The sequence below is a fragment of the Hydra vulgaris genome, chromosome 12 (genome assembly GCF_038396675.1).
Source record: "Hydra vulgaris chromosome 12, alternate assembly HydraT2T_AEP".
Taxonomy (NCBI): Eukaryota; Metazoa; Cnidaria; class Hydrozoa; order Anthoathecata; family Hydridae; genus Hydra; species Hydra vulgaris.
The window spans coordinates 42,584,125-42,609,171 of record NC_088931.1 but is presented as its reverse complement, the minus strand read 5'-3'; the positions used below and the strand labels follow the sequence as shown (position 1 = coordinate 42,609,171).

Sequence of the window (25,047 nt, the reverse complement as noted above, 5' to 3'; positions counted from 1 at the left end):
TCAACCACGAAATCCTTTTCTATAAATTAAAAAATTATGGAATTCAAAATTCTAATATAAAATAGCACAGTCTTATCTACAAAATCGTAAACAATGTGTGACGTATGATTTAACTTGTACGCTGTTAGAAGTTATTAGTTGTAGTGTCCCTCATGGCTCAATACTTGCTTCTCTACTGTTTCTCTTATATATTAATGACATCCACTAATCCTCTAAATTCCTTAATTTTGTTCTTTTTGCTGATGATACTAATATTTTTTTTTGGGGTCTAATTTAAAATTTGCTTTTTCTACTGTAAACACAGAGCTAATAAATCTCAATGACTGGTTTAAAGCCAATAAACTGTATGTAAACATTGATAAAACTAAATACATTCTGTTTCATAAAACCTTCGAAAATTCATAACGTACCCCTGAAACTTCCTGATTTATTTATAAACAACATTAAAGTAAAAAGAGTTTATCCGATGAAAATCCTAGTAATAATATCTGAATATCATTTAAATGGGAAAAATCATATCCATATAGTGGAAAACATTATTTCAATAGCTATTGGGATCCTTTTCAAAACGAAGCACCTTTTGAATATGTGCTTAAAAAGCTTGCATATTTCATTTATTCATACCCAGGGTAGCCTCGTTAGTTATTGCAATATAGCGTGGGCAAGTAATTATTAATTGTCTTTAAAAAAGATTTATAGCAAACAAAAGCAAGCGAGCCGGTTAATTTTGAGTGCAGGTAGATTTGAATGCGCCAAGCCTTTATTAAAAAAAATTAATGTTTTAAATATTTACGAACTAAATATTTATCAAAGTCTTATATTTATATTTAAAATTTATAACAACATGCTTCCAACATATTTTCAGCCTCATTTCACCTTATTTAATCTCAAATACTCTACAAGACATTCCATTGGCAATTTTCTTATCCCCACAACATATCTTAAAAAATCAGATCTCTCAATTACATGTGCAGGACCACGTTTGTGGAACTATATCCTGAATAAAAACATGAAAAACATAATTTCAATTGAACTATTTAAAAGGACAGTTAAACGATATTTGTTAAATTTAAATAATAAAAATATTCTTTTGTATTTTTTAAAACACTTATATGTTGATTTGTTAACACGTATATATGCATCTTATAACATATGTATATTTTATGAACTGCAATATGTTATAATACGTTTAAAACTTGTAATATGTACAAAATTTGTAATATGTATAAAACTTATATAACGTATATTTTAGGAACTTAATACGTAAAACTTTTCACGAACATAAGAGCAGGTTGATAAGACGCATTGTCTTCTACTTGCTCCTGTCAGAATATAAAGATTTAATTTTTAATTTTTACAAAAAACATTGTAAAATGATTATTTATTGACAATTGCAGCTTTCTGCTATAAAAGCATCTAGTAATATTTTGAGGTAAATATCTTTGATGTTGCCCTTGATCTTTTTATTTCAAAAGTTTTAAATAAATCAAGTTTTAACTTTGTAAACACTGTTTCTTCAAGATTCTTATTCATCTAGTTGAAAAAATCAGGAATTATCTTTAGAGATAAGAGCTATTAAATTGTTCAATTGATGTCAAAGAAGACAACTTTATGGAAGAAATTATGCATCTAAATTGTTTGAAGGAGTTTTCACTAGTTTCTCTTGGAAACCCCTTGAGCCTTTTTAACCAAATACCTTCAAAGGGTTTACAGCTTATTTTATCATTTATATGCATCATTAAAAAAGTCATTTTAAAAGCGTATGCAATCACACATATGCATGATAACATATTCTGTTTAAAATGCATGCAGTCTTAAAAAAGCGCCTACAAGATGCTTAGCCCTGCGCGCTACGAAGATGTCGGTGGCTCTTGCTACAGTATTATATAATTATATATATATATATATATATATGTATATATATATATATATATATATATATATATATATATATATATATATATATATATATATATATATATATATATATATATATATATATTTTAGGAGCGTTTAGAAAAAAATATTTTTAAAATTTGAAAAACAAAACGTCTAGATTTGAAGCAAATGTGTTTAAACTTACTCACAAAAAATTTCAGCACTATTGAACCACTCTTTCCTTGCCCTCAAAACAAATGTTTGGGAAAAAAAGGACCCAAAAATGACCAAAAACGGATTACTTTAATACGCGGTTTTCAAGTGGTCTTTAAAAACAAATCATTAACAATTAAGAAATAAAAAGGTTTTATCAAATTTACCGAAAATATTGATTTTGTAACATATGTGGTTTTTGCATATCACGATTCAATATTACTTACCAAATAAAATAAAAATATATTTTTAATATTTAAAAACATTTTGTAGAAGTTTCTTCTATAATTTATTTAATTAATTATTTTTTTGTGTTCGTGTTTTGTTTCTTCACTAAAGAGGAAAGACTACTAGTAATCTTTTTTTGGTAAGACTAGTGAGCTTTTCAGAAATCCTGAAAGAAGAGCAAACTCTGTCAACTAATATCAATCTGTTCTGTTTTTCCTTTTCTTTGTTGTAACGATGGAAATATTGCTACATCATGCCAACGGCTCCTACCGAATGGTCATTGACAACAATAAGGCTATTGGCATAATTTTCAAAAATTTTAAACGAAGACTGTGTATGCCGGTATTGCGGTGGAAGTGAAAGCCAGTCTTCTATTCTTTCTTCAGTTAAACCACTAAAACTAAACATAAGATGATAAAACTCATCTACCAAAGGGGCTAAGCTTGGTGGATCTTTTTTAGTACTATCGAGCACAGCATCAACTGCTTTTGGATTTCAACAAATATTTCTAAATTGATGCATCTGATGAATAGCTTTAATATCTAATAGGATAGCTTTAAGTTAGGGGCCTTTGACACATTACTTGATTCTAAATACCACTTGGAATAAAATCAGATCACAAACTCCGCGATAAACTTGGTTTCTTTTTTGAGATTGTTGTGTTTTTTGAGATTGTTGTGTTTTTTGAGATTCTTGTGTTTTTGAACAAAGTCAAGTTAAGAAAACAAAAGCTTCATAAAATCGTCAACAGCCTTTTTACTTATGCTACCACTCACCTCCTTCAATTTAAACTTGCACAGATCACTTGGGGCATAACTAAAATTAGGATGCTCAAATAGACTTTTAAATATTTGAAACAATAAGTTTTCTGGTCCTGTAGTATGTGTAGTATAATATCACTTGTTGTATGTTTCCAAAAATGCACCATTCTTAATTCTGTTATGTGATGCCTACAAGTTGATTTTAAAAGATATTTATTTTAGTCGTTGGATATCTTTATGATTGAACCATTTTTGATCCCGCTATTGCTTGCAGTTGTATCGAAATAAAGACCTCCTACTTTTAATTCAAGTTTATATTTTCTTGAGTAGGTTCATAATACTTGTATATTAATCCTCACCAGAAGACGAAGTTAAAAGGAGGAACACCTAGTAGGTGCGTGTTACCCTACTATGTGTTCACAAGAACTACCTGCATTTCAATCTTGAACTTTTTTTCCTGCATTAATTTCATAAAGAGTTTTTCCATCAAAATGTATAACACATGGCTAAGGAGAAGCTTCTTTTGCATTTTTTACATCCTCTTTTGCTAAAGTTGACATATTTTCATTTGCTAATTTCATCTTTTTAAAGGCTGTTGATTTACTGCAATGTATATCTGTAAGTTCAACACCAGCTTCAGTTAAAATGGCACTTGTCACTTTTTGTAAAATATTTGGCAAAACATCACATAACGTAGCCATTAGGGCACCGTTCCCAGCATACACATCTTTTGGAATTTCTGCAGTTACAGTACAGTTAGATTGAGATGGTTCTTTTTGATAATAGTTTCTAGGCTCAAAATCAGAATCATAAGATGAATCAGAACTCAAATCAGAATTGAGTTCAATTTTATAATTAGGTTTTGTTGATTGCACATCTTTCGTTCTATTTTTCTTTCTGTTACTCTCTGCTGTCTACAAGCATAAAATAATATTAATAATAACGAAATGTTTTATAAGAAAAATAAAGCCTCTTTTTTCTTTTTTTTTTTTAATTAGAATACTGCTTGTCAAGTTTAATAAGATTTTTGAATAGTTGAGTTTCACTAACAACTTCAAATTCCGCTTTTATCCAGGGTTTCTTAACCTAAGCTAAAACACAGTTACAATCAATGTTTTTACATTTTTGAAAATTTTTACGGAGCGAGCACGTAACCAAACTGATTTTTTTGTTGGTTTTAGGTAGTATAGATTGCAGGTAGGCTAGATGTTGTAGAGTACCCATGCCTATTGAAAGTTGAATATCTAAATGCATATTTGTTTTTGTTAATTATATTTTATTGAGATAAATTAGAGCACTCTTTATCTTAAATATATAATTAAATTGTTCAAGTTTCTTACAAACTAGCAATTACCTGTAACTTCTGGTTTAGCTGCTTTAATAATAAACCATTTCTTTTTTTTTATTATATCTTAACTTAAATTTGTTTTCAAACTCTCACTTTTTGTTTCCTTTATACATATTTATTGCAAGTTTAGTATTTATCACTATCATTAATCTAAATAACCAAGAATATTTTTGTAAATATTCTAAAAGCCGGAAAAATATTTAACATATTTTCCTGGCTTTTAGTATAATCTTGATTTATGTTTCATATCGCTACTTATGAAATTACAAATATTGTAGTTATAAGTTAAGAACATATTCTTTTGTTTGGTAATGGTATTAAACATACATAAAATGAGTAATTCTATTCTTATTTTGAATATATACATTTGCAAAACTATATTAAAAATCTAAATAACGAAGTTTGAACTTATTAGTTCAAAAGGTTATAGAAACAACGCTGCACACCGTAATAAACGATTTTTAGCCGATTCAAAATGTAAACTATACTGTTTTTTGAGAAGAAAGAAAAAAACCAGACTTTTTTAATCAAAAATACAGATATTTATTTATATATATACATATATATGTATATATATATATATATATATATATATATATATATATATATATATATATATATATATATATATATATATATATATGTATATATATATATGTATATATATATATATATATATATATATATATACATATATATACATATATATACATATATATATATATATGTATATATATAAATACATATATATATATATATATATATATATAAATATATATATATATATATATATATATATATATATATATATATATATATATATATATATATATATATATATATATGTATATATATATATATATATATACATATATATATATATATATATATATATATATATATATATATATATATATATATATATATATATATATATATATATTTATATAGCTGATTGTAGGTTACTTCAAAAAATAATAACTTTAATGTTAAAAAATGTTAAAGATGAATAAAAATAAAATTTTTTATTTATCTCCCTTTTTCAAATGCAACAAAATAGAATGTAGAATCAACTTCAGTCTGAACCTGAAAAAGTTCTAGGTTTTGCCTTCAATAAAACGCCGAAAATTTTTAGTTGAGTTATTCGAAAAACTAGAGGCTTCAAATCCAGCTGCATCATCAGAGCCGTACCAATTGGAGGGAGGGGGTGTGAATGGGAAGAGGGGGAGGTAAAGAGAGACATTCAAAACTATCGAATGTTTTATCGGTTAAACAGTATATTGGTAAAGTTGTCGGTAGGATTACAGTTTACTTGTAAAATATCTAGGAAGATATATTTCTTGTTGTTTCAGTATTGTAAAAATGTTTTTATATTGTCCATAAATTCCTTAACATAAATTTTCAAAGGATAAAAAACCACAACTAATTCTTTTGCAGGAGTTTAACATATACAACAAATAAAACCATGCGCCACACATGTTTTTGGTTGCGGTTTTTTATACTTAAAAAGTTGCGTTGCGTAATTCGTCGACGATTTCTAACGTTTAGCAAGCATCTCAATCTATATTTAAATAAAGTAAATAGGTCATTTACTTTATTTATGACTTTATTTAATGTGTGCGCAAAAAAAATCAAAAGAAGTTAGCATTGTTTTTTACTACACAGGCCAACAAAATTTTACTTTTTTTTTTGTGCGTACAATATGTTTTTTTTTTGTAGTATTCCTCATTCAATCCTTTTACTTTTATCACGTCTAGTTTTAAAGATATTAGGGTTTAAATCCCAAATACTTGGCGTAAAATCCCTAATATCATTAAAAAAAAAAATTCGCAAATAGTATGTCAACCTGGTCTCGCATTTTTTTACGGAGATATATTTTAAATAAATTTAAAAAAAAATAAATATTTTTATTTAAAATTTATTGTTTAAAATTATTGCCTACTTGAAATCAGAATGAGGACTACTAAATTTGAAGTTTGGTAAATTAGGAAATTAACTATTTTGTTTATACTTGAAAGTTACGTATTTACAAATAAAATTTTAAAAAGTTTAAAATTTTTAAAATTTTTTAAATAAGATATTTTTCTAGGGTATAATCTTTTTCAATGCAAATATTCTGTTTAATAGCTAATTTAGCAATCCTAAAAATTAAATCATGCTATCATTCAGTCTATTGTGAACTGTATTGTTATATAACTTTTTAAATTATATAAGTTTATATCATTATTTACATTTCACTTATTTTATTGAACATACTGGTCGTATTAACGACACTGGTAAGGAAGACAGATAACTAAAGAAGCATTTAAAAAAATGACCATTTATCTCCGTTTATTACTAATAAGTAATAACTTATAACAAATTACTAATGAGTAATAATAGGAGATAGATTGCCATTTAAATTATAATTTATATTAAATACAAGAATAATCCACTAGCGTGGTTTATTCTTGTACCTAATATAGATACGCAACCTAAAACTTAAATTAGACTTAAAAAGTTTCAACTCAGAGAAAGAAAATGCCGTTTACTTTCCTTAATTTAAGTTTTAGATTTTGCTAAAACAAATTGTGTTGATCGTATTATTATTCATTAAATAAACTTTGAGCTAAAAAAAATACGATAATCATTGGAACTTGAAAAGTATTGGTAATTCAAAGTTATATTTACATTTAATTTGTAATTATCTTAGACTTAAAAACCAGAATCAGGCCATGCTCATAAGTAATATCCTTGAATCATGCTCAATTTTTTTATATAGTTATGCTGATAGGGTAAAAAAAGAAGCATGGTAATTTTTTTTTTAAAGAGTTACAGTCGGTCAAATTTTTGACCTTTTAACATATGGGAAGTCATTATTGAGATTTTGTGATCTTTAAACTAAATTCAATGAAGCAACTTTATCTTAACTTTTTTTTTATGTTAAGAAAGTATATGTAGAACTTTCAAAAAAAAATCAAAAAAACTGGGAAAACTATTTCTTAGTCTAAAAATAAGCTGGTATCACACATTTTTGAATTTGAGGCCTACTTTAAATACATTAATCTCAAAACATAAAAGGTTCCCGCAGAGTATCTTATTGTTTTTAGAAAGGGTATCCCATTGTTATTTTAATGGTTTAAAAAAATTTAGGGGGTATTGCTTACAAAAATACTTATGAGCCATCAAACTGTTAAAAAGTGTTTTAATCAGCGTTCAAGAATCAGCCATTATGAGAAATGTGAAAGGTCCCAAGATTGAATATATATATTTTCTATTAATACATAATACCATTTTTTCAATTTAAAAAGAAAATTGAGGAGAACTTTACCTTAATCCACAGATTTGAGTGAAGGTTTTATCTCAAGTGTTTTAAATAAATCATTAGAAACTTCAGACAATGATACGGTACCTGAAGATCTAAAAAACTTAAATAAAATTTATAAAGAAAGTGACTCTACTAGTAAACACCTTGTTCCGTGTTTGATTGAAAATAGTTATGGAAGTTTTTTGATGCTCCAAATACAATACGAGCAATGAAAAACATTTACATAGGTATGACTATTCCTGTCGAAAAAGAAATTACGCGAAATAGACTGGATCAGAAAAAGCAGAATATTTCCTTGATTTTATACTTAAGAGCAGCCTTCTTCAAGATGTTGTATAACGAGCCACAAGTATTTGACACAAACGGTGTAAAGTGCAGGCCCGTAGCAACCAGGGGGTCAGCAGGGGCATTTGCCCCCCCACCCCAATAATTTTTCAAATAAATAATTTTGAAAAAATTGACTGAAAAGTGACTAAAAAAACGTACTTAAAACTATTTTGGGGCCCCTTAATCCAGCTTTTATCCCCCCCCCCTCCTTAAGTGAATATATCTCATGCAGTTTTTTAAATGGTGTAATGGTGAAAATATCTTGGAGAGTTTTAACTGCGGAAATGCGTCATGCATTGCATTTTATAATAAAGTTTGCAGATGCAAGCATTGCTCTCTGTTATCGTTTCGCAGTTTGTGACAAATATAACGTTCAATTAAAACATCTTAACGAAATTTTTAAGCAGGATTTTATGATATTACTGCTGCAGATAAAAATTGTTTCTCTATGTTGCAAGGAATTTATCTTTTAAGTTTACTTAAAAGATAAATTCCTTTAGAAATAGGAAGTAATAAATTTGAACGCAGGAAAGGATAATGCATAATTAATTTCTAGTTCAACTTTTTGTGTGAAAAAAAGCAGTTAAACTAGAAGTTAGTTTTGTATTAATTTTTTTTACAGAAAAAATCCAAATTTATTTTTAGAGTATAAATGAGGTTTATTTTCATTTAGTTTGAAAACAAACAGATTTTGAACATTAATCGATCATTTTGATCATGTTTTCATTTAAAACAGCACGAAGACTAAAATTTTGTATAAATAAGAGTTTGAAAAAGTCTAAAATGAATTTCCAGCAACAATGTATTAAATTAACGACATATAAGGATCAGGGATGGCGAGAGCCTTCACGGCGTCTGAGATAGCAACCCTATTGACGCCCTATTTTTCTAGATTTTCATATATTATTAGTGAATTACCTATTTTTTTTGGAAACTCTTTTTATTTGGGGCTATTTGGACACCACCCAGGACAAACTGTCCCTTTTTATTCATGCCAAAGAGAATGTTTTTCAAAAAATTGCGGTGATTTGAGCCTGGGAACCAAAATAGCCTTAAAATATCACCCCTACCCCATCCCCTAAATCTGAGGACAATGAGTAATTAAAGTTATTTTTTTACTGCCTACTACTAAATTTAAGTTCATCTACAGGTTTTTAATTTCATCTAATAACAATTTAGTGTTCGTAAGTTATGGCCATGTAAAATAACCGTCGTAAGTTTTGACTATGTAAAATAACCATGTAAAACCTTGTCGTTTTTGGATAAATAGAAAACATTACATGGTTATAACTTTCAAACACTATAAGATTATTAAATGAAATTTAAGACCTGTTGATGATTTTAATTTAGTATAAGATAGTAAAAAAATATTTTAATTAATCAATGTCCTCAATTCTGGGGTAGCTGAGGTGATCTTTTAAATATATTTCTATTCCCAGGCTCTAAGAAGCTTTTCTAATTGGGCTCTGAGATAATTTATGTCTTCTTTTTCTCTAGTTGTTTACATAATTTTCTATACTTTTGTGCTTCGTAAACGTTTTTAAACGGCGAAGTAAACTAAACTAAAAACTAAAAACCAAAATTGGTTGCAAGTATTCTCGTTTGACATAAGCATGAACATACTTAATTTAGAGTTTGCAAAATGCTTGAAAGTGTATTTTCTAAAGCATCAAAATACCTTATCCACGCCACTGAGTCAAACAATGACGCATTAAGACATATTTAGCAGCTGTGGTGCAGTGGTAGCGCACTTGCCTCAGAAACAAAGGATCCCTGGTTCAAACCCCACCGCTGAACAAGTTTTGCGACATCGGTTAGGAAGGGGGCGTGAACTTCCTATTAAATACTCATTCGCGGTGCTCTGTGATAAGACCTTAAGAACTTCTTAAAAGAGTTTAAACTTTTTTATGGTGGCTACCCACTATTAAAAGTCTAAAAAAAAAATCTTTTTTTTTTTAAATATATAACAATGGAAGAAAAATTTATAAGTTTGACCTTATTTCGTTTCTTAAAAAGGGGTAAACATCAAAAAGTTCCTTAGCAACGCCCTTAGTGACAGTTGGAATTTTTTTCTTCAGAATTAATATGCACTTTTTCCCTATATTTTTACTGTACCTTAACCAAATTTTTATCTACACCGTTAAGTTATTCACAAGCTAAATGACATTGGTCAAAAGTACTAAATCAGACCATATTTGAATTTGTAGCTTTTTATTTTTGAATTTTTTTTTTCCAATGCGTTTTTCTCCATTTAAAGATTTTCTACCTTCTAACAAAGATATCTATGGTTTTGTTCAATATTTTTCGTTGAAATTTTTTACAGAGATTTTTACTCAGTTATATGAATGTGCTGAGTCAAAAATATATATACTATGGTATCCCATTCAAATTAAAATTTGGGTCAATGGGGACATTTTTTAGGGATTTATACTAAGTTGTAAATTTCAGAGAATTAAATAAAAATATCAATTTTATTTTTAACTCAGCACACAGCTTATATAAGAAGCAAGGTTTTTGAAAAGTTTCACTTAATTTGGAAAACTCTGCAACTAGTTATCCTTGTTAGAAAATATGCTATTTTTGAGTTAATTATGCGCATAATTCATGACGTAATATTAAAATTATAAATTTTTTTGTATTTTTTTGTCTTATTTGATTCCTATGCAATTGAAATGTTTAAATATGGTGGGATAAAAGGGTTCATTTAAAGATTTTATTTAAATAGTCGGTAGCCACCTTAACCTAACAGTTAAGAGTTTGAACTTTTTCTGCGCTTGGACTTTTTTTAACTAAAATAAAAAGTCATTTGGGCAAAGAAACTTTTGATGTACTCTGTCTCCTCAATTTTTTTAAAATAATCAAAAATAGTTAAATATGAATATCATTTCTATAAAAAAAATGAACTTCCTATAATTTGGTAATTAAATATCTATGAACTTATAAAATCAATGAATTTCTTTTTAATTTAATAAATAGTTTTTATAATCTAAATGTAATAGCCTCATGTAATAAATTTTCTTTAAATTCTACTCAAATAGTATGTTAATATATTTTGAGAACAGGAACTTCAAAATACCGGGATTGATTAAGGGCTTGGTAAATGTATTCCCGAAATGCCGGTATTAAAAAGAAAGCATGGGATTATAAACTCTACTAAAGATCTTTGAAAGCAAAAAGATGTAAGTTTTGACTCTAATTAAACTGATAAAGATAAGTTAAAAAAAGTTTTTTTTAAATCTTATATTACTTTTGAATAGGGAAGTAAATTACGTATTTTTACAGATGCTATTTTGATTTCACTAGTTGATTCAAGTTGAGAAAAATGTTGATGTTAATTTGCAGCTGAATTTCTTTACTTGTTTTGCCACCTATAGTGGAGTGAACACAATTCTAACTAGATTTGCTATGTATTGAACAGGCTCTTTTTGCTAAATGCGATAAAATAGGTTAAATACAAGTACGTAATTGAACTGTTTATCAGTCATTATTTAACTATCAGACGAAAACTAACGTGGTAGTTTTCGTCTGATAGTTAACTAATAGTAGTTTTCTCTACTATTATTAATTTATTTTATTATAAGTATATTAATAGTTTATTAATAGGAAAGTTATTAAGTTTTCTCTGTATTTACTAAAATAGTTAGATTTGTACAACTTTCAATAAAGAATCCGAGTGTCGAAAAAACTCAATTTTGAAAAAAAAATGGACTAATCTCTCTTTTAAAAAAAATGCTTTTCTTTCTGCATGGTTTACATATCTGTGTAATTATATTTTAATTTGAATACGTTTTATGATAAATAAGTTTTTATTTTTTAATTATTTTATTTATTCAAATCATTATATGTAAAAGATTGTGGAGTACATCAACACAACACAAGACAAACACAATTTTAAAGTAACTATAGTTACTTTCACAGAAGTTATCAATCAAATAGAGCCGATATCGTTATTTGTCAGTTGTTTAAAACTAAATTACTAAATTGCTCAAAAGTTTAGTGAACTAAAATCCAAAAACTTCAAGAAAAAAATTTCTTTAAACATAAAGGGAAAATTATTAAAATATATTTAATTTAAATTACATGTTAAAGTTTACTAAGCATTAAGTTGGTAAATAAGCAAATTAAGCGTTCATAGGACAACTTTAATATATCTAATTAAATAAAATGTCTTAATCTAAAAATCTAAGGGTTATACTTGTTTTAAAAGTTTTTAACATGTTTATGAAAATAAGTTTAGCTAAGTTAAAATCCGGAAAAAATTAGTTTATTATAAATATAACGTCTTTAAGAACGTTACGGTCATTTTATTTTCTTTTTAGTAAACCAATTTTTAAACTTATTTACATAAATATGTTATAACACCTTAAAATTTTACATAAAAGTACAACATTTAATTTTTTTGGCGTGAAGGCGTATTAATAGAATTATTTCAATATTTCTTTACTCTGTGAAAACCTGAGCAAACCGAGCGGTTGCGAAATAATTTTGAAGGGAGTAAGGGGTGAAAAAAAGGGGTTTGCCAACTAAGGCCTTAAAAGAAATATCCTCGTTGGTTCCCCCTCCTGTGTCCAAATTTAAAAAAATAATTTTTGAATTAAATTTTTCAAGTGGGGTTAAGCTGTTCACCTACGCCTCTCTCCTCTCCATCTCGGGACGGCTCTGTAAAAATAAATTTGGTTCTTTCAATTAAATGTAATTAAACAATACTACCTCATAGTTAATAAGAAAAAATTTTATATTTTCGTTTAAATGAAAAAAAATGTTTAAATCTAAGTCCTCTAGCAATCGTCAACCAAACTTTATATTTTTGCGCAAGCAATATTGACACCTGACCGCTAACGTATTAACAAGCTTGTGATGGTGGGTGAATCATGATGATGAGAAGATTGTTTAGGCTTCATTGTAACGCAATAAAACATGCTTAGATAAAAACATTAGATCGTTAGAGAATTTTTTTTTTTTTTTAGTTATTTAGGTGCCCCAAAAAGACTTAACGGTCTTGTCACAGAGCACCGCGGAAGCGCATTTAACCAGGAAGTTCACGCCTCCTTCCTTACGGTGACGTTCATAGAACTTCATCTTTAAAGATACAATGAGACAGGAAATAATTAAATATTTAAATATCATTATAAACTGTGTTTAATTGTGAACATTTTAAGGACTTGTTGAAAAATTTTGAATGTTTATTAAAAAAGTTATTTAAACTTTATTATATACGTTTAAAAGAAAAAAATTAAAAATGAAAGAATTTGAATATCGAGCATATATTAAAACCCGTGCTCTACTTGGAGTTTCAGCACAAGTCATAACCGATGAATTAGTATTAGTTCATGGTCACCAAGCTCCAAAATATAGTACAGTTGCCTAGTGGGCTACTTTATTTATAGATGGTAGAGAGTCTCAAAGATGATCCTCGCTCAGGGCATCCTCAAACCACGTATACAGCTAAGAATATTGAACGTGGGTGAGCCATTATTGAAGAAAATCCGCATGTAACACATGATTTAAATGAAGCCTTGACATTGATTAATCGTTTTAAAATCAACAAGAACTGAGTTGAGGCAAGATAATTTAGCCCTTTCCAGAAACGGCCCATGGAGACTATGTGATATTATTAAATAGGATGAGTCGTGGTTTTATTTGAGACAAGTTGGACACAAGTCGGCTAACCCTAGTTGGGTTGGTGAAGGGAAAAGTCCATGAACTTTAGTAAGATGCGACAGGTTTCAGCCGAAAAATATGTTCTACATCTTCTTCAAAACAACAGATGTTGTTCATTTGGGTTATGTTGAAAAGGGAGACATTATTACTAGCGAATATCATATAAAAAATTGTTTGAAACCTCTTATATGCGAAATAAATAAGCAAAAACCTAAAACAGGCACTCAAAATTTCAAATTTCTCCATGATAACGCTCGACCCCATGTAACTCAAACCGTCACAAATTGTCTAAACCAAGCTGGAATTACAATAACCGCCACCCACCATACTCAACAAATTTAGCTCCATCCGATTATTGGCTATTTGACTTGATAAAAAAAAATCTTGATTACGATACTAAAATCGGATATATCTGATCATTTTCCAATACTTTTGTTGCTTAAATCAAACTCTAAAAATATAACCAAATCAAATAAAATTAAAATACGCACTTTTAACGAAACCAATATAAAACAATTATCACTCCTACACTGAAAGCATATTATCTTTAATGATAATGCAGACAAAATTTACGATAATTTTTTTGAAACATTTTATTCCGTGTATGACGCTAATTTTCCTATCATTGTAAAAACATTAAATCCAAAAAATATAAACAACCCATGGGTGACCAGGAGATTTAAAAAATCATCAAAAATAAAACAGAAGCTTTATATATAATATCTTAAAACGAAATCATCTGCAAATGAAAAAATATATAAAGAATACAAATACCTATCTGAAAAAGTTCGTAAAAACTTGAAAAAAAATTACTACTCAAGACTCATAGATAAATTTAAAAATAGCTCAAAACGCACTTGGCAAATAATGAATGTAATTAGTGGTAGACAAAAAAGATGCTCAGGTTCCTTCCCCAAAATAATTATAGTTGATAACAAACATACATGCGAATCAAGAGCTATAGCTCATGAATTTAATAAATTCTTTGTTGACATCGGTCCCAAACTAGCAAACAAAATTCCATATACAAATGCTACATTTAGAGATTTTTTAGTACAAGTGGACGATTGCACAAGTTCCAACGAATTGTCTTCTGAACTATCTTTTCAAGAGTTTGAAAAAGCTTTCAAAACTCTTTAAAAAAATAAATCAACCGGAGCAGATGACATAAACTGTAATATAGTCATAGAATGTTTTGAATACTTAAAAGATATACTATTTAAGGTCTATAGAGCCTCTATACGCCAAGGAGTTTTTCCTGAACAACTAAAAATTGCTAAGGTTACTCTAATTTTAAAAGAAGGTGATCAAACAAATATCAGTAATTATCGCCCTATCTCTGTCCTCTCCACATTTTCAAAAACACTAGAACGTATTATGCACAATAGATTATGTTATTATCTTTATTCTAATAATTTTTTATACAACTATCAAATCGACTTTAAAAGAAATAATTCCACAGAACATGCAGTTATCCAATTTGTACGTGAAATTTCTAATTCTTTTGAAAAGTTTAAACATACATTAGGTGTTTTCATCGACCTTTCGAATGCATTCGACACTGTCGATCATGAAATTTTACTACAAAAGCTAAAATATTATAGAATATATTTCAAAGTTATCAAAAGTTATTTATCCAACCGTAAACAATTTGTTTTCAGCAATAATGATCATCCAAATAAATTTCTAAATATTTTATGTGGCGTTTCACAAGGTTCCATTTTAGGGCCACTATTGTTCTTGATTTATATAAAAGATCTAAATAAAGCTTCGAATTTGATGAGTATCATGTTTGCTGATGACACTAACTTATTCTTTTCCGATAATAACATTTACAAACTCTTCTATACTATGAATGATGAACTTAAGAGTATATCCAAATGGTTTAAATGCAACAAACTAACTTTTAACATTAAAAAAACAAATTGGGTTCTTTTCTCTAAAAAAGCTTATTTACCCCAAAGTTTGCCTAAAATTTTTATTGATGATGTTGAAATAAAAAGACATAATGTAACAAAGTTCTTAGGTGTTTTTCTTGATGAAAACATTACATGGAAAACGCATATCGACTATATTAGTACAAAAATTTCTAAAAATATTGGACTTTTATATAAAACCAGAACATATATATATGTAAAAAAAGTCTAACTCAACTTTACTACTTTTTAATTCATAGCTATTTAAATTATGCTAATGTCGCATGGGGAAGCACTGAAAAAAGTAAGTTAAAATGTCTTTATTGCCGTTAGAAACATGCGATCCGTTTAATAAACTTTGTGGATTGATATACTCATTCCAAACCACGTTTTATTGAAATGAAAGTTTTCAATATTTATGACCTCAATATTTTTAATGTTTTGTGCTTTATGTATATGTGGAAGAATGACATATCTTTACCCGTTTTTAAAGATCTCTTTTGTTTGAAACCAATAAATAAATATACACTTAGAAACAATAATTTTATACATGAGCCCTTTTGTCGAACCAAGTTTAATCAGTTCTATATTGCATATCGTGCACCTTATCTTTGGAATAAAATTGTTTTGTTCAATTTCGACATGCATTTTATTTTTCCCATTTTCAAATATATACTAAAAAATTTAATTATCTTAATGGAGGATGTAGTCAGGTTTTTTTAATTGTAATTTTATATTTTCTTTATAACTTTTATTGTTAACTACGTTTTATTTTGTTGATTATGTTTTGATGTAGTTTATATACACATGCTTGTAAAAGATTCTGATGATAGGATCAGTACAATCTTCATTCAGAAACCTTGTTTATGTTTGTGAAAGTAATTTATTTACTTCGACAGCAAATGTAAACTTAAAAAACAAATACTGACGTCGAAAGTAAAAAAACTCGCATAACGAAGCATAACAAAATTAAATAATCAAGAGTTTAGTTATTTGTATATCAAACAAGTTTTTTGAGTTTAGGCTTAAAAGATCTTATATTTTCCAGAAGAGTTGTTAAGATATTTTTAGAAACTAATTTGTTAAACAGGTATGGACCGCGGTATTCTAGAGAGAACTGGAATACTTTTTGTTTTTTCAAAGTTACTATTAAGTTTACCTTTTTTTTTTTTTTTTACGTTTTGCTCTAGTATTAAACTAGTACTATTAACTTTGCTCTAGTATTAAACTTGTTTTTATTTACCAACTTTATTTAAATTTGAAGTTAAAACTCCAATAACATGTTTGAGCATATAATGGGAACATATTCAAGTTGATAAATGGATAATTGGAACAACTTCAACGTATATCACATAATATTATTTAACAATTTTTCTAAATTAAAACTCATACAAATTAGTCTCAATAAATTAATCAAATAAAATTGCCAAATAATTTGTTTAAGTTAGACAAATTGTTAGAATATTGATTTATAAGAATAAATTAATTTTATATAGAAATTACTAGTTTTAAGGTCTTTAGAAGAAACGACACTTTATTCTTCAATGGAAAATCTGAAATGCATTGAAAACCTGAGGTTTGAAAAAGGTAATTTACTTTTGCTTTAGATTGTTTTCAAAATTTTTTAAAGCGAGTTTTTTTAATTCAACTTGTACAGGTAGAGAACAGTTGATATTACCCCGCTCTATATCATGTTAAAAGAATATTTTAGTAATATTACCTTTAGTAAGTTAATATTAGGTTAGCTTTTGTTTTTTACTATATCAAACAAAATATTAAATACTTTTTTGGAATAAAATTTAATATAACCTATAAAGAAAAAATAGATAAGTTTGTGGATTTTATGCTTTACTTGGTACTACATTTTTGTGATTTATTTTCAAAAAAAATTTAACATAATCAGATTCTCAATACACAATCAGATTCTCAAGGAGTTTTTGAACAGTCAGAAGATTTCGCTTGGTAATACATCCAAACAAACATCTAATGCATAAAAACATGAATAAGACAGGAATAGTTGTGTCTGAACAAAATGTCCACCATGTTGAGCTATTTTTATTGAATGTAATAAAATTGCAAAACTTTTTACAACAAAAAATTTTAATATTATTTATGGCATTTTTTTATTTGTCGGAGTTTTTATAAATTGGAATATATGCATGTTTTGAGTGTGTCAGTGCAATCAGAGTGGATTTTAAACAAATTTCAACCAAGTAAATCCTTTCTTGAAAAAAAAATTTGCAACATTTTTTGCTCTAAAGTTCATTAAAATGATTTACATTAAATCAAAGAGCGCAGAAATATATATACTTTTAAAAACATCCCCCAGTAAACCTCTGGTTGAGGGAATTTAACTTTTAAGAAAGAAAAAAAATCATTTACATTAAATAACATTATAATTTATAATTAGATTTTAAACTTCATTAAACTAAGTTTTGGTCCTCAACTGATACGGTTATATGAAATTCAAAATTCACTTTTAAAAAAAAAAATAATGCGGTTTTTAACCGTTTTCAGCGGCTCCTATCTCATGTCAATCTATTGTAACGAGTGATTTAACAAAAATCTTAAGTCAACCTATTGGAAAGAGAGTTTTAATGAAACCTTAAGTATAAAATAACCTTAACTGAAAAACTTTACATAAAAGCAATTAATGACGATTTATTTTAAGACAAATCAGTCTGATTAAAATTTTAAAAACCTATTCGAATCGTAGCACCATTTTAAATGACAACTTTGAAACAAGTTCTATCCAACAAAAAAAAAATTATTATTCAAATAGTTTTTTTTTTATAATAACACTTTTTTGATAATGTATTTCCGTATTTGATCAATATAGAAATATATATATATATATATATATATATATATATATATATATATATATATATATATATATATATATATATATATATATATGTATATATATATATATATATATATATATATATATATATATATATATATATATATATATATATATATATTACTTGATTTGATAGTGTGTTTTGTAAGGAAGAGAGCTCAATCATATATATATATATATATATATATATATATATATATATATATATATATATATATATATATATAAGATTGAGCTCTCTTCCTTACAAAAAACACTATCAAATCAAATAATAATATAAATGGTTTATCATAATAATTCAGAGTACCCATACTCATTCGAGATTCGTTATTTTCTGAACATAAAATAATTCATTTGTTGTAATAATAAAAAAAGAATTGAAAAAAGCAACCTACTGTACCCATCAACTAATTTTATAGAGATAAAAACCAGCCAAACAAAAAAAGTAAGCATTTTTCACTCGGTATCATAGCAGTTGTTTATTTTGTTTATGACAATTGTTGCACGGTCACTTGATGCCATTTCGGTACTTTTTATTTTTATTTTTTTATTATCTTAAACATGCAAAAGTTTAAATACCGGCGATGATATTAAAATCATAAGTAATTTAAAAAAGAAGTTAATGCTTTATTTTTTTTTAATTATACGATTGAATTAACATTGTGAATAGATTTTAACGCATCAACGTGATACAAAATTTAATAACAAAGATTTTAATGATGCTCTTGAAATCAGACGGCGGCTATGTAAGCGCATTAACCTTGTAACTATAAAAATGTTATATATTTATGTGTTATTTTCGTTAGGACAGGAGACCCGGTTTATGAGTGAAAAATAGTTGTTTTTTTTTAATTTTCTTTTTTTTTTTTTTATGATTTCTTGGTATCCATTTTAAAATATTTTTATGCTTTCTGTTGCTGTAGCAGATTTCATTGGTATAATGGTATTGTAAAATTATCTGTTATATATACGAAAAAAAGCTTTTTTCTATAAATAAAAAAAGAATTTTTTCAAATCATTTTTGTTTTATAAAATGATATAAAAAATTAATGAACACTTTTCAGTAACTTTTATGTTATTCCAATCTGCAGGGTAGTTGGCAGGACACAGAGGACCAGTGCCTGGACAAAAGTATAAAAACCAAAGTCAGAATTTTGATGACTAAATGGTTTCAAACCATTATATAGATATTATAAAACATATTAAAGCCGTTTATAAGCACTTAAAGTTTTAATAAATATACTAATGATGTGGTTGAAGTAGACGCGAATGCAAATTAGAAAAAAATTAAATTGTAAAGAGAAAAATGTTGTTTAAAAAAGGCTATGGAAATAAATAACATTTACATAAAACATTGCAGTTTTCAAATTATGATATTATAACTCTATAAATTATCTGGATTTTAAAAGTTGTTAGACTAAAATTGGTAAGTAATTAACATATTTATAGCAATTTTAAATATGTCAAATATGTTATATTTTATTGCCTAATTTGTGATTTCAATTGATAAAATATTTTTTTTACTGCTTTATCTTGCTTTTATACTCAGATATTTTAAAGCTTATACATGTTTGCTTTAATAATTTCAAAGATCTGGCTGCCACTAGGCGCCACTTTGGTTTTCTTTTACGTTTGAACTCTTTTAACTAACAAAAAATCTGTGATTGCGCTCAAAAAATTTTATTTGCTCAAAATTTTAAAAAAGGCGGAAAACGTATGATACGGTATACTAAACGGTATACTCATACTAAACGTATGTTACGTACGTACTCAACAATATATGTTACGTACGTACTCAACAACAATATATATATATATATATATATATATATATATATATATATATATATATATATATATATATATATATATATATATATATATATATACTTATTTTAGATGTTGAAATGCTGGTTTTATTAAAGCTTAATGACAAGAAGTAAGATTCACTAATTTATTCGACTCAACAGTCTGTCAATACATAAAAAAGAAGACAGTATACTTGTATACAACTTTATTAAAGAACAAGGTTTAGAGTTTCAAGGCGAAAAGTTTGAGAGTAAATTTCATTTATTAATTTTGGTTATAGTAAGAGGTAGATTCAAAGTAAACTAACTGGTTCGAAGTTAATTAGGAAGAATTCAGCTTGGTTTGAAAATGATTTTAATACCACATTAATGAAGGAGTGTAAAAATAAACAACTCGGCAGACCTACATTATCATTCAAAGAGTCATCATTATAAACAAAGAAAAGAAAAGTTGCAACTTTTGCAAATTCTTATTAGTTATTGTTTCCTAAGCTTGTACTACTTGTAGCATGCATTGTCAAAGATTTTTGGTGATTGTGAATGCATGGGAACAATATACCCATACAAATTTATAAAATTCTCTAGACGCTCGTAAAATCTGCTAATTAGAAAAACTAAATAATTAAGCTAGAATATAATTTTTTTAAAAGGAAAACAAGTTTATTTACCAACGTGTGACAACACGTGTAATAACACTAGTTAATCATATTAAACTTAAATAAGTTTTGCTTTCCACGAGTGAGGATCAAAGCGAGGATCTCATAATAAAACACGCGCAAAATAGTGTACATGGCACAAATAAAACATATGCAACTAATAAAAATTAGTTGTTGCTTAGCAAAATTAGGTATCAATAGCAACTAAATAAAATATATATTAATTTCTTTAAAAGCGCGACCTCATATTGTAACTTATATAAAATTTGGTGAACATAGCACTCGTAAAAATATCAGTAAATACCAAACAAGATTTTTGCTATCCAAAATTTGGTATCCATAGCAACGAATTAAAAAAATAACGCCTTTATAAAAAGCGCAGACATCATATTATTACTCACCCTAATTTTAGTCAGTATATCCCTAATATTAAATTAGTTATAAGTTTTGTCCAGTAAAAGTGAATTCTGGCCTACTGTGCAGGGGCGCAAAAAGTATTTTTTGGTCTTTGAAATAGCTAACTTTCAGACATGGAGCAAACTCCAAACATTTATGTGTTTATACTTATATCAAATAAAGATGCTTTGCAAAAAATTGCGATGAACTTGGAACTTGGGAACAAAAAATATTTTTGTAAAATATTTTAGCGTTCAAAAATGATGAACATATAAAGTTTAACCCTCCCCCCCTCAGTTTGAGGGGTTGCAAATTTTATATTGTCATAATTTTTAAACGCTGAGAGATAATACTATGAAACTTCAAATTTATCGATGAATATAAGTCTAGTTAAAAATAGTAGAAAAAATATTTCATCAACTTGTTGCTCTCACGTTTAGGGCTGGGAGAACAAAATTTAGGGGCAAGAAATTCTTTTAGCGACCCTGGTAGTTGCAACAAATGCGAGATAGTTGCAGCAAATATTGCTGAAACAACAGCAGCAGATAAGTTTGCTTTTAGTTTAGAAATATTATGTAATGCTGAAAGTAATATAAACGTCTGATTAATCCTTAATCTGTTTTAGAGTTAAACAGTTGAATCAAGGATGAAATTAAAAAAGCAAATAGAATGTTTTGATTAAAAACCAAGTTAAAATGTTTATTAAAATGTTGAAAGAAATTAAAAAAGAGTACATTTTAGAACAGTTTAGTTTTTTAAGAAACTTATTAATGTTAGATTAAAGAGAAACAAATTTGTAATCAGTGAAATCAGGGCATGATTAGAGCCGTTTTAAAATATTGGAAAAACACAAGATAACTTAATGCTCAGGTTTCTTTTATAGATAGAAAATTATTTAGATTAGAAAAAAAAACTTAAAAAACTGGAAATACTTTTTAAAATTTAAATTACGTTAGTTAGAATGCTGTTTAATTTTTACATAAGATAAAACTTAATATCTGTTGGAGATTTTTTTTTCTTTTCTATTTTACAATTATTTTCGTTCTTTTACAGTTCAAGTTAGTAGTGTAAAAAACTTATCCACATTCAAAAATAAACAAATTTTATATATATATATATATATATATATATATATATATATATATATATATATATATATATATATATATGTATATATATATATATATATATATATATATATATATATATATATATATATATATGTATATATATATATATATACATATATATATATATATATATATATATATATATATATATATATATATATATATATATATATATATATATATATATATACATATATATATATATATATATATATATATATATATATATATATATATATATATATATATATATATATATATATATATATATATATATACATATTCAAGACACCTGAGGATTTGATAATAAACAGTTATTCAAAGCAAATAAAATATACAGTCTAAATTTTAACGTCATACTTTTATTGAATATTGATTTGGTTTCAAAAAATGGTGTTTTCTGAAGATTAACTAATCATTTTTATATACATCTATATCTATGTATATTATATTCATTAAAGTATATACCTATATTTATGTATAAAATACATGTTTTGAATATTGTATATTGACAAAGTACTAATTTTGTTCGATCAAGGTGTTTTTTTTTTAGTGTTTTTCTTAAAATAAAAATGCTTTATTTTATTTTATAGTATATATATATATATATATATATATATATATATATATATATATATATATATATATATATATATATATATATATATATATATATATATATATATATATATATATATATATATACAGGAGCGGATCCAGTTTGTCGCACGTTTTTTTTATCTTTTTTTTCATACATTTTTTTTTCATGCAAAAGAGAAAATTAATTTAAAGAAGATATGGTCGTTTCAAGTAGTCGAAATGCAGCGCTTCAAAAATTTATTTAAAACCGTAGCTGAGCCAAGTTGACTACGATACGCAAATATTTCATTCGGAAAAATAAAACCCATGTTTTTAACAGGTTTTGTCTCGCATGCCTATTAAATTTTGAAAGAATGTTTAACATTTCGAAGCGTATCATCCTAAATTGAACTGGGAGTTAAAAAAAAATGGCAAATCGACTGTAGCAATTGTAACAAAAGTCAATTTGTCATATGTTGAAACAACTCTATACATACCCCCGACAATTTATTATATATTGATGCTATTTAGCTGCAATCTTTTTACTAACAAGGAGGTCTTACATAGTCACTAAAAGCCATCAAGCGAGAACCTATAGCAAAAAAAAAAGGTAGCAAATACAGAAATTCTGTTAAATATCATTTCTCCGTTTATAAAACTTTTTCTAATGAAGAAGATAGCAATCATTAAATGAAAAGGTTTTTAGTCTATTATGAAAATGGTGAAATTTGTTTATGTTTATGAAAAATCGTTTTTAAGTCAAACGATTTAAAAACGTTTTAAAAAATTTATAGATTTCCCAGAGACAAAGAGTAGAAAACACGTTGGATAGAATGTTTACCCAATGCAAGTTTTAAAAAACTTTTTTATATGATCTGATTGACATTCAAAAGGTTAAACTAAAATAACATTTTGCACAGTTTTCCTCTTAGATAGATTTTTAGTTTATTCTAAAATTGCAATGAACTTTCTACTACTTTTTTTTTAATTTGGAAATTTCTACTAGGAACTATTATTCTCTGTGACAAGGTGTATGTTACAAAAATGTTATTGTATCAGGAAGTTGCTGATACAATAACATTTCTCAAACTTTAACAAGACTGGTAATTTTATTATAAACATGCGGTCACGTAATCGAAACTTTTAATCTAAAAAGTATGGGCATATATTTTAGGTTCAATAATGATCAAAAAGTTTCCTCAGAGATCTAAATGATAAACAAAGAAAGTTTGTATTGGGTTTTTGCGTACAGCATTATGCATGAAAAAAATCAAAAATTAGGCATAAAATATCAACACATGTTACAAGGTATTTCAAAAATTATACACGTGAAGAAATAGTCTAGCTGATTTAAACGCCATTAAGAGAAACACTTTTGTTACAAGTATATTATGTTAGGAAAATTTGTTACAGAACTACATGAAACAGAATTTAGAAATTTAAGAAAAGTATCTTTAGACATATTTTTGTAGAAAAGTATCTTAAGACAAGTGTTCTTCGAAACCAAAGAAGTCTCTTGTTTACATTAAAATGTATTTTGAAATAATGATTTGCTTATTGAATATGAAATTTTGACCTGTATTTTATTTTTTTAAACTTTGGTCAATATCCAAAATCATTTGAAATAGGTGGATTAAAAGTCCTTTTGACAATACTGTTCAATGGCTTTTCTTTAATTTGATTAAAGATAAAGCTGGTTTGACTTCCATATTCAATACTTTTATGCTTTAATGCATTACTTAATTGAAATTGAGTGTTATACTTTCCTATATCAATTTATAAAAAGCACTAAAAACTTTCTACACCAAAATCAAACAAAGAACTATGTTGTTTTAAACAAAGAACGACCATATTAAGTTTGTCTTGTTTTTGACATTTATCCATTGACACTTTTGCATTTTTTTTGTTCGTTGTTAATTGTAATATGCATGAAGTTTGCTGTTTTTGGATTTTAAAAGCATTTTTTATTTATT

General features: G+C 26.5%; 1 protein-coding gene across 2 annotated transcripts in view; it reads right to left on the bottom strand.

Moving 5' to 3' along the window:
* Positions 1-19,152, bottom strand: part of LOC100198758 (latrophilin Cirl) — a 60,376-nt gene extending 41,224 nt beyond the window's left edge. The window contains exon 1 of one of the 2 annotated variants that reach the window (XM_065813320.1): positions 18,901-19,152. In XM_065813320.1, the coding sequence (XP_065669392.1) occupies positions 18,901-18,958 (58 nt within the window). In that variant the 5' untranslated portion in view covers positions 18,959-19,152. Of the gene's footprint in view, positions 1-18,896 lie in introns of both variants that reach the window. The other variant, XM_065813321.1, reaches the window with a different exon arrangement.
* Between the last annotated feature and the right edge of the window lie 5,895 nt (positions 19,153-25,047).